Genomic DNA, 16,033 nt, shown 5'->3' with positions numbered 1-16,033 from the left:
GCCTGGGTGGCTCAGTGGGTTAAAGCCTCTGCATTCAGCTCAGTTCGTGATCCCAGAGTCCTGGGATCGAGCCCCGCATTGGGCTCTCTGCTTGGCGGGGAGCCTGCTTCCCTCTCTCTCTGCCTGCCTCTTTGCCTACTTGTGATTTCTGTCTGTCAAATAAATAAATAAAATCTTAATAAATAAATAAATGAATATGCCATAAAGACTTCCTTTCTTTTTTTCTTTCTTAAGGGAGGGAGAGAGGTAGGGGGAAGGACAGAGGGAGAGGGAAAGAGTCCCATAAGCAAACTCCATGCCCAGCACAGAGTCCAAGGTGGGGTTCAGTCTCACGACCCTGAGATCATGACCTGACCTCACATCAAGAGTCAGACACTTGGCCGGCTGAGCCACTCAGGTGCCCCTAACACGAAGATATTTAAATAATGTTTTGGTTTTTTTCTGGGCAAAATCTCAGGATTAGTTGCAAATGGACCCACAAAATATTGGCATGCCCTCGAAAGCTGTCCAACACAAATCAATAAAATGTGGAAAAACTCCTGCCCAAAATCATGAATTAGTTTACAGAAGTGAGTCATCCATTTCATGCCTAAAGCCACTCAACTGGATTTTAAAGTAAACTTTAATACTCGAAAGAGTGCGTTTTAAGTTACCTGCAAAATTCACCTGTGTGAAAGGATCTGTTTTCCCCTGATGATCCTCAATAAATAATACTATAAGGAAGGTTTTATAGCTTTTTTAATAAGCTTACCCAAACTTACATACACAAGCAGTTACCCGGGGAGGCAACTCACTCCTCCCCCAGACGCGGCTACCGTCCAAGGCAAACGGCCCGCTTGAACCTCAGCCGGACCGCGGGCATCTGACTGACAAGCCCTGCCGCATAGTGGCCAGCACCATTCCCAGAAACCCAGAGCCACCGCTTCGGGTCCAAGCCAGGCACGACGTCAGCTGTACCGTATTTCAGACGAGCTGCCATTCCTAGCCTTAACGCATGCTCCCAGGCTGGTGATGACGACCCTCGTGTCCCCCTACGGTCCAAGTAATAAGTGAGGAACGAGGGCAGGAAGGATATGGACAAAGGGCCCCAAAGCCAAGACGTGTGTGAAGAGAGGGAAGAAAACTGCCCGACTCGGGGACATCAACAGGGTCTTTATGCAGCCAGATGAGGGGAGATAAGAAAACCCTCCGTGGAGGAAGCTACAGGTGGGAAGGCGTGTGCAGGGAATCACAGGCTCGTTGCTACCCTCAAGAGACGGACATTCTGGGAGCGGGATGATGAGCCTGGAGAGGCAGGGGGACAAATGCTGCGTGACGGCACTTCCATGAGGGATGGAGAATAGCCAGTTCACAGACAGACAGAAGCGGGATGTGCGTACCAGTGGCTGAAGAGAGAGCGGGACGTGGAGTTAGTATTCGACAGGGACAGGGTTTCTGTATGGGACGAGCGACATGGACAGTGGACAGTGGTGATGGGTGTTCAACACTGTGAATGTACTTCATGTCACTGAACTGTACCCTTAAAAATGGTTACAATGCGTGCCTGGGGGCTCAGTGGGTTAAGCTTCTGCCTTCGGCTCAGGTCATGATCTCAGGGTCCTGGGATCGAGCCTCGCATCGGGCTCTCTCTGCTCAGCGGGGGGGCCTGCTTCCTCCTCTCTCTCTGCCTGCCTCTCTGCCTACTTGTGATCTCTGCCTGTCAAATAAATAAAACCTTTTAAAAAATGGTTACAATGATAAGTTTTATGATCTATATTTTACCACAATGAAAACCGCTAAAAATGTAATCATTGTGTTCAGGGGAAGGAGGAGGAGGCATGGGAAGGGGGGATGGGAACCACCCCCACGGCTGGAGCTCTATCCCATCGCCAGCTGTTCTCAGACTTTTTAGCTCCAGAACCCTTTCTTCCACCATCCGGCATAAAAACCCAACCATGCACCAGGCAGAGCAACACATCTGATGGGCCAGAGACCAGCCCAGGAGCCCACCAGGTCCCATCTCCCAACTTGCCCCACAAGAGCCCCTGAGGAACCTCCAGGGAACCCCAAAAGCAGCCTGTTTGCAAATCCGGTGCAGGTCCCCAGAGGAAGCTGAACAGGATGCGGTGCAATTTCTGAAATAGTAAAGCAGGTCTGGCCTTTAAGATCAAAGGAAACCGTCCTGACTCTGCCTCTCAGCCGCGCCTGGGGGCAGGGTACTGACCTGCCACCAACAGGACTAAAAATATTTGTACAGGATTGTTGTAAGACCTGATGGATGAAAGGTAAGTCAGATGCCTGACATGGGTGACTTCTCACTTGATGGCAGCTAGGATAGCGTCCAGTGTTGTAGGACGCTCCTCTGGTTCCTGTGCCGGGAGACGGCTGGGGCAGGAAGTGCACGGGGGCCGCTGAGACGAGTCCACGTGAGAGACAACAGAGGCCCGCTCTGAAGTCCTGAGCGCAGGCACTGAAGCGGGAGGTGGACCCTGGAAATAGCCTGGAAGTGCTGTCAGGATGGGGAATTGGGGCACCTGGGGGGCAGAGTGGGTTGGGCTTGGTTTGGGCCAGGGTGGTGAGCTCGGGGTCGTGACATCATGAGACCGAGCTCCGTGTCTCCCTGAGCAGAGAGACACGTTCTTCCTCCCCTCAGCACCACCCCCCACCCCCGCTCGCTCTCTCTCAAATAAATATATAAATCTTTTTTTTTTTAAAGAAAAAGATGGAGCAGCCATCACAGAAAAAAAAAAAGAAATTTTGTCATTTGCAACGATGTAGATGGAACTAGAGGGTATTATGTTAGGCGAAATAAGTCAATCAGAGAGGGACAATTATCAGATGATCTCTCTGATAGGAGGGATTTCAGAAGCAGGGTAGGGGGCCGTGGGGGGTAGGGAGGGAAAAAAATAAAACAAGATGGGACAGAGGAGAGAAACAAACCGTAAGAGACTCTTAATCTCAGGAAACAAACGGAGGGCTGGTGGAGGACAGGGGGCTGGGAGGGATGCGGTGATGGGTGATGGGCATTGCGGAGGGTATGTGTTTCAGTGAGTGCTGTGAATTGTGCAAGCCTGATATTCACAGACCTGTTACCACGCCCCCTCCCACCCCCAACAAACAATATATTATATGTTAATGATAAAAAATTTAAAGAGAAAGAGAATAAGGTGGGAATAAGCACTGGAAGCCAACATCCCAATCAACTTGAAGAAAGGAGCAGAGATAAGCAGGAATAACTCAAAGGTTGTGTGTGCTGCTGCTCTGCGGGAGGGAGAGGACAACAGCCTGGGGCAGACACCTGCCAGGGGCCCAGTCACCGCACGCTGGAGTGAAGGGAAGTCCCCCCTCACCTCCATCCCATGCTGCATGGGGACACTGACCGCCTGTCCCTTTACCAACTCCCTGCAGCACTGAGAAGCTGATAAAAAGGTACAAGCTGTCCAGCCAAAAATCCTTCCTCCACCCACCCGCTCCAAGCTCTTAGAGCTTGTGGGCCACAACCCAGAGAGATGGCCTCCTCCTCTTTCCAGAGTAGCTGCCAGGGTTCCAGAACAGCCTGCCAGAAGGACCCAGAACAGCAGCAGTGAGATCAGTGAGCAGCGATCACTGCTCACAGAGGCCCCATCCTGGGGTTCATCGCCTCTCTCCTCCTTAGTCACCTGGCAGGACGCACCTGAGCCTGGCCACTGGCTCTTCCCCAGCACAGGAGACATGCAGGAACACGCTGGTCACCCTGTGGTTTGTGGAGGCTACAAGCTGGAAACTGCATGGGTGGCCAGCCCTGGAGGACCGTGGGAGCACAGAAGGCTCCGTGCGGGCGCCTGGGTGGCTCAGCAGGCTGAGCACCTGACTCTGGACTTCGGTTCAGTTGTGATTTCAGGATCCTGAGATCAAGCCCTGCGTGGGGCTCTGCACTCAGCAGGGAGTCTGCTTAGGATTCTCTCCCTCTGCCCCTCCCCCCACTCACCCTCCCTCACCCTCTCTCTCTCTCTCTCTCTAAAATAAATAATCTGAAAAGAAATGTGATCTATTATAAAATTCCTATGGGGAAGGGGCGCGCCTGGGTGGCCCGTCAGTTAAGCATCTGCCTTCAGCTCAGGTCATGATCCAGGGTCCAGGGATCCAGCCCAAGGTCCAGCTCCCTGCTTCTCCCTCTCTGCCTGCTGTTCCCCCTGCTTATACGCGCGCTTTCATGCTCTCGCTCGCTCTCTCCCTCTCTCTCTGTCAAATAAATTTTAAAAATCTTAAAAAAAATAATAAAAGATAAAAAATAAAATTTCTGTTGGGAACCAGGGATTCATTCAATCATCTGGTGTTCACCGTGTATCTAAAATAAGGCAGGCACTGTGCTCAGCAGAGCAGGCAACAGTGACTAAAACGTAAGTAGCCCTTCTCCCCTCCTGTGTCAGTAGAGGGGACAGATGTGAATTAAATAATCTCACCAAGGCAAGGGGGAAGGGAGGGGATATGTTGGAGACGGGCAGGATCTAGAGTTCCTCAGTTCCACACTTACACAAGCCACAGAAAGCCACTTACATCCTTGCTTACGTGACCCTAAGGAACAGTCCCGTTCAGCAGAGCTGCAAGCCACCCAGAGACCTTGCTGTGCCCACAGGGAACCCTCAGGAGATGTCTGTCCCATCAACGGATGAAGGCTCTACAGTTCACCACTAAATGACGCCTTCATAAACTCCTGGGCCTTCACCTTTGAAAGGAGGAAACTGAGCAGAAAGGAGGAGCCCAAGGGCCAGGCCCGTTGCCAGACAGTCACAGGTGTGCACAGTGCACAGGTGTGCACGGACCGACGACTAGTGGCCTTGCCTCCTTGGGCTACTTGCAGTTCCTTAAGCAAAACACTCTTCCTCTCCTAGTTCACCTGGAAAACTTCTATTAATGCCTCCAATTCCTGATCACCTTCTCGCCATGCTTTCCAACCCTACCTCACCCTGGTGACCTTGACTTCTGCCTTCCTTCGTGCCGTCTGTACCTTGTGCTCACCTTTACTAAACTCGACTCGATCATGAACTCTCTCAAACTAAACCCTATTCATCTCCTGTAGGCCAGAGAGGGGTCTAGAACCTAGAACACCACAGAGGCTCGAGGTGTGGCAAACGAAAGAACAAATGAACCCATGTCCTACATCGTGCTGCAAAAAGAGTAAGGTAAAGTCTGTGCCCTCAAAAGCTTCCCATCTTAGATAACAAATAAATGAAAAGATGTAGAAAAACTAGTAAGAATTAAAATATTAGAATTCTACGGGTGCCTGGGTGGCTCTTGATTTTGGCTCAGGTCATGATCTCAGGGTTGTGAGATCAAGCCCCGATTAGTGGGGAGTCCACTTGAAAGTGTCTCCCTCTCCCCATTCTGCCTACCCCTTGCTCCCTTGCACGTTCTCTCTCTAAAGTAAATAAATACTGGGGCACCTGGGTGGCTCAAGTCATGACCTCAGGGTCCTGGGTTCAAGTCCCACATCAGGCTCCCTGCTCAATGGAGTCTGCTTCTCTCTCTGCCCCTCCCCCCCACTCATGTGTGCACTCTCTCTCTCAAATAAAATCTTAAAAAAAAAATATTAGAATTTTAAGTTAACATTACACTTAGAGAAAATAAATTACTATACCCAAAAGTCCCTTCGTATATACCATCACACATCCTCACAAAATTTAGAAATAAAAGACTTGAAAGAAACACACAAAATACTAATGTAAATACAGTTAGTGGAATGTAAAGGATTCTGATCTTGTTATATGCATCTTTAAAATGAATGGGAACTCATTTTTCATCAGTATAAAATACTGAAAATATAACCTAAAAAGGCTTACCATCTCTTCAATGGGAAAAGGATAAAGACATGAAATAAAAATTGAAGATCCTTGCTAGAGATGCAAACTCGGTAGTCATGGTAAGAAATATGCATTTTTTCATATGCGATGACAGTACAGGTGTTAGGACTAAACTGCTAAATGGCACCCAATTAAATCATCTCAGGTATTCTAGGAAACCCAGAGCCTCCTGTCACAGTCGTCATTCGCCTGATAGCAACAAATGGCCGAAGCCCAAGTTACAAGTGAAGCCGTCTGGAAAACATAAAGTGCTTCTTATCGTGAATGCCTGGCGCATACTGAGTCCTCGATAAACTTTTATTGAATGAGTGATCTGAGAGTCTTATTCAAAGGGAAAAATTATCTGCTAGTGAGGCAAGTTTATCAGGAGCTGGGGTTACCTAGAATACATCCTTCTCATAATGAAAACAGGCCCCAAATGTTTCCCCTGTATTTAGCACCCAGTTGCCAAAAGGGCGACTCTTTTCCCTTTTTGGTAAAAGGAGTAGAAAAGAATCGCGCCTTTCGCTCTGTGTGCAAACTATCCCTCCACGTACTTCCCATGTGGTAATAACACATCCACCCACCAGCCTCCCCCATGGCTCTCTGGCTACAGCCAGGGATTCAAACTTAAATCTGGGAGGTGAGTTCTAATACCGAGACTTTAAAATAATGAGTATAAAGAATACAGGAGGGGCGCCTGGGTGGCTCAGTGGATTAAGCCCCGCTTAATCTGCTCTCTGCTCCGCAGGGAGCGTGCTTCCTCCTCTCTCTCTGCCTGCCTCTCTGCCTACTTGTGATCTCTCTCTCTGTCAAATAAATAAATAAAATCTTTAAAAAAAAAAAAAAGAATACGGGATATCTGGTAAAGTGCATTTTTCTGACTGCTGGATCAGATAAGGAAAAACTGCCAGAATCCAAGTGTCTGGACGGTTGCCAGAGGTAGGAATGAAAACCTTAGTGAACAAGAGTTCTGCCAACCAGGCGCCTGGGTGGCTCAGTCGGTAAACCAGCCAACTCTTGATTTCAGCTCAAGTCCTTATCTCATGGGTCATGAGATGGAGCTCGGCGTCCGGTTCTGTGCTCAGAGGGAGTCTGCTTGGATATTCTCTCCCTCTGCCCCTTCCCCTGCTCACAATTTGTCTGTCTCTATCTCTAAAATAAAAGAAAAATAACAAAATTAAGAAAATAAATGTTAAGAAGCTTAAAAAAAAAGAAAAAGAAGAAAATTAAAAAAGAGTTTTGCCAAACAAAAAATAAATAAATAACGCTCCAGCCAGACATCCTTAGAAATAAAGACCAATGAACGGAAGCATGAGGGAGTGTGGCAGAAGGTGAAGGAAGCCTCAAGAACCCTTGTCATCCCTCATTCATGCATGCATTTATGTGCTAAGGGTTGTCGGAGACAGAAAAAGGACAAAGTCTTCATTCCTGCTGTGAAGGACTCCATCCATTAGAAATGTAAAATGGCCACAAACAGCTCTCACACAAGGAAGAAGGTAACAATGCATAAAGGAGGTACAAAAAAGTGTGTTCAGAGACAGAAGAAATCTCCTATTTAGGAAGTTATTAGATACTCCTGTCTATACAACATACCAGGATTTTGAAAGGATGAGAACATTAGAGGAAAAAAGCAATCACTGCTAATCCTGGTTCTTCTGTCTTGGGACACTGCCATCTGCCAAACTGTCTGCCCAACCTCGGGGCCTCTGGCACCTCCTGAAACAACACCCAGGAATGGAGGGCTGCTGGCAGGCGCCCACCAAACTCTACAGAGCAGTACCATGAGCCAGGCTGTATAATCAGCCACCTAAGCTCACAATTTCCCCTACAAGGTACAAACTTATCTTCTCCAGTCTACAAGCAAGAAAATGGGGCACAGAGAAGTTAAGTGACTTGCCCAAGGTCACCCAGCTCATGAGTGGCACAAACAGGAGCTGAGACCAGAATCTGGGCCCTTAAGCCATGAAACGCGTGGCTGCCTCCCGGCGGAGAACCTGTGGACATTTATCAGGACATACACAGCTGGAGGACGCAGGCGATTTTGACCAACTTGGCCCTGCAAGCGCACTCATGCATTTCCCACTATTCTTATTTGCACAACAAAAATGTGCACACCATTCCTGACCTGGTTTTGAAAATGAGTTTTCACAATCTTCAATGGGATATTTGCTCTGCTAAGGGGGGGGGGGGGGGGGGGGGGGCGATGCCTGTTTCATGAGGGGGCCAGTGGCCGGAAGTAGTTAAATCACAGTTTTGAAGGGCACTGGTGGGCACCACCCCTGACGGGTCAGCTCCGCATCTTGGGCAAGATGCCCAGCTTTGCTGTTTCTTCCCCAGAGTGGCTGTGACGACAGGGTCATCTCACCAAGTAGGCAAAACCACCTGATGGTGTCCACACAGGAGGCCAAGCACCGACTGCGCCATACACAAGGCTTCCCTGACTGAGGTCCTAAGTCCTCTGCGTCTGCAGGAGGCGAGCCCCGCGGCCACCACAGAAAGGCCTTCCCCGTGCAGGGTCGCGGCCAATCCCTGCAGCACTTGGCTGTTTGCTGAGGAGCTCAGAGACGCCCGGAGCGGGTTTCCCTGCACCCGGGCCCGGAGGGGGCTGTGTCTCCTCGCCCAGGGCCAGGGAGGAAGCAAGGCTCCGGACGAGCTCAGGGCGGGACCACAAAACTTCACCCAGATTCCCCATTCGAGTGAACTCACCGCTCCGGGGAGCACCGGGGCCCTGTCTGACCGGCCTGGCGGCGGCAGGAACGCAGGCGCGGGCTCCCCCACCTGCCGGGCATCCCCGGGGGGCTCGTCCCCTCCCCGTCGCCGGTGGCGAGGGGGAGAACGGGGCTGGGGGTGCCGCCGAGGACGCCCCTGACCGCGCCGACACGGCCAGTGTCCCCCGAATCGTCTGAAACACATTCCCACGATTTCCAAGAGGGCGCGCGGCCGGAGAGCGCGCGGCGCCTCACAAAGCCAGGTGAGCCACGTCCCGCCGCACGTGCTGCGCCGCCGACCCGCCCGCCGCCCCCTTCCCGGCCGGCCGCCCGCACTCACCAGGTGAAGAGCTGGTCTTTGAGCCCGCGCAGCAGGCTCCCCAGCGCGCCCGCCGCTCCCTGCGCGTGCGGCTGCGGGGCGCGGGGTCCCGCCGGCGAGGCCGCCTCCATGCAGGCCGGGCGCCCGGAACCCCCCGACGTGCCGGGGCGGGGAGGACGGGGGGCGGCGCCCGGGCGGCCGGCGGGACCCGGCCTCGTGCCCGCGCGCCCGCGCTCGCTCGCTCGCGCCTCCCTCCCCGGGCCTCGGCGGCCGCCCAGCCCTCACCGTCCTCAGGCCTCCGGGGCGGGACCAGACACCCGCGGTCTACAGCCTGGCCCTTCCCGGGGCGCTGCGCTCCCCCGCCCTGGCACTCGCGCCTCGGGGGTGCGTGACACCCCACATGCGTTTCGGGGCTTTTTGGTTCCCGGTTCGGAACCGGCTCACGAGGGGAGGCGAGGCTACGCCGCGTGCCCCAACCTAAAGAGCCGTGACTTTGCAACCGCCCGAACTTTGCTACCCGGGAAGGGCCGCTGACTCCTCCCCGGCGGGCTGACGCCTCCCCGCCGGCCGCCCTCCCTCTCTTTGACAAAAGACGCTTCCACAGCTCCGCTGAGGGCTGTTCTTTTCCGTGCAGAACCTGCGTACACGCCCACGGGGATCTGTGCCACACGTCTCCGCGGGGCGCCTCGCTCGTGAGGGTGTGCGCGCCGCGGCCCTCGGGGGGCAGCCTCGGCCGGCAGGTGCCCGCGCCGCTCCCGCCGCCACCCGCAGGCGCGCACCGGGGCTCCCGGCGGCCGGCCACGCCTTGCGACGCCTCTGCGGGCGGAGGAGCGAGGAGCCCCTGCGGTGGAAAAGTTCCCGGTCGCCAGCAACAGAAGGACCCAGAAGACAAGGGAGAAGGTCTGGGACCCAACCACCTCCCTCCCCGGACCAGGGCGGAGGACCGAGGAGGAGTGTGAAGAAGGAGCAAAATAAAGGTAAATTCAAACGAGTTGGCAGTTCCGTGAGAAGGTTCTAAGAAAGAAAATAGATTTTGAAGAATGGAATGAAGCTTTAGGGACCCCCAAGTTCAGCAGCTCCAGGAACCCCCAAAGTTTAAATGAAATTATTATTTTTTAATTGTTGGAGAACAGGGTCATCCAAGAGAGGTTGTATTACGGTACAACAGCATCGCATGGAAAAGAGCTATGCCAAGACTTGGGAGGATTTTCTCTAGCTCTTTTTGAGTGAAAAAAGTAGATATAGAGAGAAGTATGTTTAATGTAATCTCATTTTTCTAAACCAAACAGCCCATTAAACCTTATATATTGACAGTGTTGAATTTTACCTGTGCCCTGTGCTCCTGGGAGGCAGTAGCGGTTAAGAACCGCCCCGGGTGGCTCAGTCGGTTAAGCATCCCACTCTTGATCTTGGCTCAGGTCATGATCTCAGGGTCCTGAGATAGAGCCCCAGAAGGGGCTCCCCGCACTGGGCTCTCCTGCTGGGCTCCTGGTTTCTACCTAAGATTCTCTCTCTCCCTCTCTCTGCCCCTCCCACTGCCTGCCCCACCTCCTTGCTTTCCCAGAAAGAAAAAAAGAAAGGAATTCCCCCCTACTTTGGTATTCTTAGAAGAGGCATGCTGCAAAGAAACAGGCTGCAAAGAAACAAGTGTGACTCAGATAAAGACCCAGAGTTGTTCTTTTTCACCCAGGACAAAGCCAGACACGGACCCTCCAAGCTCGCCTTCTGCCTCATAAATGATGGCTAAACCACTTTTCCCCACTGACCATTCAGAACAAAATACTTGTTAACTCAACTGACTAAATTCCTCTTCTTCCTCCAGGCCTGAGAACTTTCACCCACCTCAGCCTGAGCCAGCTTGTAACCATCCTTAATGGGTCCCTTAATTTGGTCCCCTCAAAGTAAAATAGTCTCTGGCCCAGGGGCCTGGGATTGAGCCCCACATCAAGCTCCCTGCTCCACAGGAGGCCTGCTTCTCCCTCTCCCACTCCCCTGCTTGTGTTCCCTCTATCGCTGTGTCTCTCTGTCAAATAAATAAATGGACTCTTCAAAAAAAAAAAGAAAAAAGGGTAAAGCATTCTCTGATCTACAGTTCAATCAAGCCACCTTTCATTCCACTCTTTCCTAGGGAGGGAAGAGTCCCCCTTCCCCTTTTGCACCAATCCTCCCCTTCCTCCTCCCAATAATTCTTTCCAATAGTCTCTTCTTACCTAAATCAGATTTTTTTTAAAGATTTTATTTAAGTAATCTCCCCACCCCACGTGGAGCTTGAACTCAAAACCCTCAGATCAAGACTCTCATGTCCACCAACTGAGGCAGCCAGGCGCCCTAGATTTGTTTTTTATTTGACAATATGTCTAAGGTACGTGAGCATAGAGAAAAGTTTAGGACACAAGTCAACACAAGTAACCTGAGAGAAGTTAAGGGACACAGACAAGGAAAAAAAAAAAAACACCACACATTAAGAATAAAAAAAAAAAAAAAAAACGCCAGCGTGTATGATAAAGTCTCTATTATATAAAAGTGTGTGTTCTGTCTAAATATGAGATTAAAAGGTAGATTTAGATGTTGGGGCAGGCTGAATAATACCCCCCAAAAAATCCAGTTCCTAATCTCTAGAACAGGAGAATATTCCTTTAAATATGTGGTGTCTCTCCCAACTGGATGGCGGAGTCCCCAAATGTAGGGAGGGGGCCGGTGGTACCTGCTGTGAAAAGATTCACCTGAGGCAAAACAAAGGAGGTAGAAGTTTCTGGAATTCACAGCAAGGGAGCTGGGAGAAAGGGTATGACAGGTCAGACAGTGAAGGAGAGGCTGTCTGCCTGAAGGAGAGGCTGTCTGCCGGGAGCCAGTGGGTGGGGTCTGTATTTAAAGGAGGAAGGTGAGGAGGTATGGGAAGGGAACTTACAGAATTTTCCTTTATTTGGTTACTGTGTCCAGGTGTCAATAACCCATTGGTCAGTTAGGGCTTACGGATATTTTCACATGGGCCTGTGTGCGTTCAGCCGGCTAAGGGCCCTTTCTCCATTCCATTGCACAAGCAAGCCTGTTGCCTAAAAGCTGCCTCTACAGTACAGCGGAAGAGATTTGCAGACGTGATTAAATGATAGAACTTGAGATGAGGAAATTATCCTGATTTATCTGGTGGGCTTTAACGTAGTCTCACGTGTTGGGACGGGAGAGAAGCCCATGGAGATTTACAGCGGGAGAGAAAGTGACACTGAAAGAAGCAGAGACTGGGGGAATACACCTTGAAAATACACCACATTTTCAAAGCCAAGGAGTCAGCAGCCATGAGAAGCTCAGAGCCTCAAGGAGGAAGTAGGACTGCCCACTTCGGCCTCATCTATAGCCCAATAAAACTGCTTTCAAACTTCTGACCTCCAGAACCATAAGAGAGTAACTTTTGTTGTTTGAAGCTGCTAAACTGGTAATGATTTGTTACAGCAGCCGTAGGAAACAAGTAGCTCCACTAACCTGTAGAGATCATGATACACTGTCGGGTGAAAGAAGCAAGTTACAGACTTGCAGAATCATTGTATAATATGATCCTGTTTGCCACCAACTAAGTAACTAAGTATCTTTATATATACTGTACACATCTGTATGCATGTATTTACCTTTGCTTCTGTTTATATGAAGAAGAAGAAAGTGTAGAGGATATATACCAGGCTACAGATCCTGTTTAAGTTATGGGAGTGATGGGAGAGGGGGTGGAGGAGACGGATAAGGGACGAGAAACGTCCTTATATCATACATCTTCATTTTGTGTTCTTACTGTAGTCATATGCTACTTCTGCAACTTGAAAAATATTCAACTAAGACTTTTTTTCCATAGGTCATGTTAATCCTAATTGAAAACGTATTAGGCTCAACATCTCACCCACACAGAAAAATGAGGTCAGGAAATATAGTCAACCACTGATGTGGATTCTGAAATTAGGGACAGAATTATATGTATTTTCTAAACAGAAGATCCGCCTCAAAAAGGAATAGTAGGATCGCTGTAGCTTTGCCCCCCAAGTGAGCTCATCCCCCAAGTGAAGATTATTGATCAGTGATCAGTCTATATTATTTTGGTATCAGGATTAACATATATTGAGTGGATCTGTGGGCATCAGTTCACAAGGTTTTGTCAAAGGAAATTCACTAAAAATAATTATTTAGTTGTTGGGAGATTTTGTACATAATAGCCTTACTTCTTACAAGTACCAAAAAACAGCTACCCCTAATTGAGCACCTACTATCTTCCACTTCAGTTCTGCTCCAGTTATCTATTGTATATATCAAATCACCCAAAACCTTAGTGGCTGCAGAAAATAATCCCTTTATTATCTCTTATGGTTTCTGTGGGTCAGAAATTTAGGAAGGTTTGGGCCAGTCCATCTGGTTCAAGTTCTTCCCTGCATTTGCAGTCAAAAGATAGTTGAAGCTGGAAGGTGGGGTGGTCGGGTGTTAGGTAAGCTGGAGCAGTGAGGAACTGACCCACCTCTCTCTTTCTTCACTTAGTTCCATGGGGTCCCTTGTTGTGGGCTAATTTGGACTTCCTTCCAGCCTGGTGACTTTGGGGTTATTAGTCGTCTTATATGGCAACTGGTCAACCACCCCCAAGTTAGTGTCCCAGGAGAAAAAAAGCCGAAACATTGCTAATGTCCTCCAGCCAAAGACCACCAAGAATATACATGTAGTTAAACAAGTAGAATTTATTACTCCTTGCATCAAGGGACAACAAACCCCATGGGAGAACCATTGGCTTTCTCAGTAAGAGGATGTTAGAAAGAACCTATTATAGGATTGGGGCTTTGGTTGAATGATTTGAGGAATGATGTAAGGAAGCAAGGATTTGCTCTGGGTTGAATGCTGTCGGACTGGATACGATTCTGATTGGTATCTCAATCAATATATCTTATCTATATGGAGGGCCAAGTGTGGTGGGGCTAAAACTCCAACTTGCCCTCAAGTTTGGGTAAAGAAGTAGCAGCCACTCGTTTTGACCAAAGAGAGAAGGAGAGTCAGTATTTTGTGGGTGGCGCAGTGATCCTGGCTTCTGCTTCGATAAAATTAGGAACTGGCCTTGTCTTGTCTCATTTTATCATGGTCTCAGAGTAATCTTGTCTGAGGATGGTATACTCTGTGAGATTGTTTATGTCCAACACAAGAAAAAATGAAAAATGGCCTAGCTGTGAGTGCCAGGCCAGCTTCCAAATGTTAAAGCCTGCTGTGTGTGTGTGTGTGTGTGTGTGTGTCTTAGGAGCTCCATTTATGGCCTAGCATCAAAAGTCACATAGCATCATCTTCATTATAATCACAGTGCCATCTAGACGCAAGGATCCCTGTTTTGGGTTGAATGCATGTGCCCCTCCCAAATTTGTGTGTTGAAATCTAATCCCCAGTGTGATGGTGTCTGGAGGTGGGGTCTTTGGGAGGTAATTTAGGTCCTGAACGGAGGCCATAGAGCTGGCTCACTTCTTCTCTGCCTCATGAGGATACAGTGAGCAGTCAGCAGCCTATAACCCAGACGAGGCTCTCCCCAGATCCTGACCATGCTAGCTCTTGTTTCTCAGACGAAGAGCTTCCAGAACAAAGAAATAAATGCTTATTGTTTAAGGAAAACGGTCTATGGTAACTCGTTAAAGCAGCTCGAATAGACGAAGACAATACCCACCTCTCCGTGGGAGACGTGTCACAGAGAAGTCACAGGGGAGAGATCTTGTGGGATGGGAGATAGCATTGCAAACATCCTTGCAAAGTAGAGTCAGCCACAAATGCTTTCCGAGATGCTAGGCTTCTCAGCTCTCGTTCGCTCTTTAGCCCTGTTTTCTCAGGTGAATAAGAGAAAGCTTAGAAAGATTAAGGGACTTGGCCCTGTTCTCCAGGATAGTAACTGATTCTGAGATCAGTCTCCCCAGGCTGCTTCTCCAGTGTAACTGACAAGCACACATGAGCCTCGTTCTCTAGATCTTCTTCTCCCTGTTTGTACAAATAATTGTAAATAAACACACTTTGAGATCTCACCCAGTACAACAGACTGCCTAATAAAAGCTGGTACGGTCACAGCCATATTGATTCTCATCAATCCAATAACATAAGATTGTGGTTCTCGGTGTTTAAGATTTTATGTTGTGTCATTTTGTGAGGCATATTTGAACACTAAAAATGCCATATTCGTAATGAACTACAAGAGGATCAGAAAGAAGAAACATTTTCAAACAAACTACAGACATCAGTGTTTAAAACTCTTTGAATCCAGAGGTGCCTGGTGGCTCATTCAGTTAAGCATCTGACTCTAGATCGCAGCTCAGGTCTTGATCTCGGGGTCATGAGTTCATGCCTCATACTGGCCTCCATGCTGGGTGGGGAGGCTACTTAAAAAAAAAAGAAAAAATAGACTCTTTGAATCCAGAACTAATGTCCTTTTCATGAAAAGTAAATGGGAACTTTACAAATGCAGTCTATATTTAACTTCCTCTTAAAGCCTTATTTTAATACAATGGGATTTTATTTAGTCATAACAAAGGAAATCCTGCCATTTGCATCAACATGGTTGAAACTTGAGGGCATTGTGCTAAGTGAAATAAGTCAGAAAAGACAAATATTGCATGACCTCACTTATATGCAGAACCTTAAAAAGGTGAACCAGAGAAATAGAGTAGAAGGGTGGTTCCCGGGGGCTGGGAGCTAGAAATGGGGAAATGTCAGTCAGAGTACTTCAGTTAGAAGATGAGTAAGATCTTGGATCCAGTGTACATCGTGGTGACGACAGTTAGCCACACTGAACTGTAAGCTTGAAATTTGCTAAAAGAACAGACCTTAAATGTTTTCACGAAATAAAAAAAAAAAAAAGGAAGAAAGCGTGTGAAGGGATGGGTGTGTTAATTTAACCTTAATGCGATCATCACTTTACCATATATACATGCATGTCAGAGGAACATACTGGGCACTTCCGACTGACAGTGTTATTTGTCGATTACATCTGGATGAAGCTGGAGGAAAAAACCCTTATTTTCAAAGATCCGCTTTCTAGCCTCCTACTGCCACTACACGTGAGGCCCACAAGACCCTGTCTTGTTCTAGCTAAGCCTCCTTACCTTCTCTTCCCCAGGTGTTCTAAGAATCTTGGTGTCAAGCTGTCTTCCATCTGAATTGCTGGAAGTACACAAGGTACCAAAAATGAAAATGTCAGAATTATCTGTCATTAAACAGAG

The 16,033-nt window shown here is 49.0% G+C and overlaps 1 protein-coding gene and 1 long non-coding RNA gene across 3 annotated transcripts in view; one reads left to right on the top strand and one right to left on the bottom strand.

The window, feature by feature from the left end:
- Positions 1-9,734, bottom strand: part of SLC35F2 (solute carrier family 35 member F2) — a 50,253-nt gene extending 40,519 nt beyond the window's left edge. The window contains exon 1 of one of the 2 annotated variants that reach the window (XM_046015583.1): positions 8,850-9,734. In XM_046015583.1, the coding sequence (XP_045871539.1) occupies positions 8,850-8,959 (110 nt within the window). In that variant the 5' untranslated portion in view covers positions 8,960-9,734. The remainder of the gene's footprint in view (positions 1-8,849) is intronic. The other variant, XM_046015584.1, reaches the window with a different exon arrangement.
- On the top strand, positions 2,161-6,451 carry LOC123948453. The gene is made up of 3 exons (XR_006819980.1): positions 2,161-2,264; positions 5,039-5,141; positions 5,965-6,451. It is a non-coding gene; the product is annotated as an uncharacterized LOC123948453 (long non-coding RNA).
- Positions 9,735-16,033: the final 6,299 nt, after the last annotated feature.

Source organism: Meles meles, chromosome 8 (genome assembly GCF_922984935.1).
Source record: "Meles meles chromosome 8, mMelMel3.1 paternal haplotype, whole genome shotgun sequence".
Lineage (NCBI taxonomy): Eukaryota > Metazoa > Chordata > Mammalia > Carnivora > Mustelidae > Meles > Meles meles.
The sequence above is the reverse complement of the archived record's forward strand: the minus strand, read 5'-3'. Positions and strand labels throughout refer to the sequence as shown.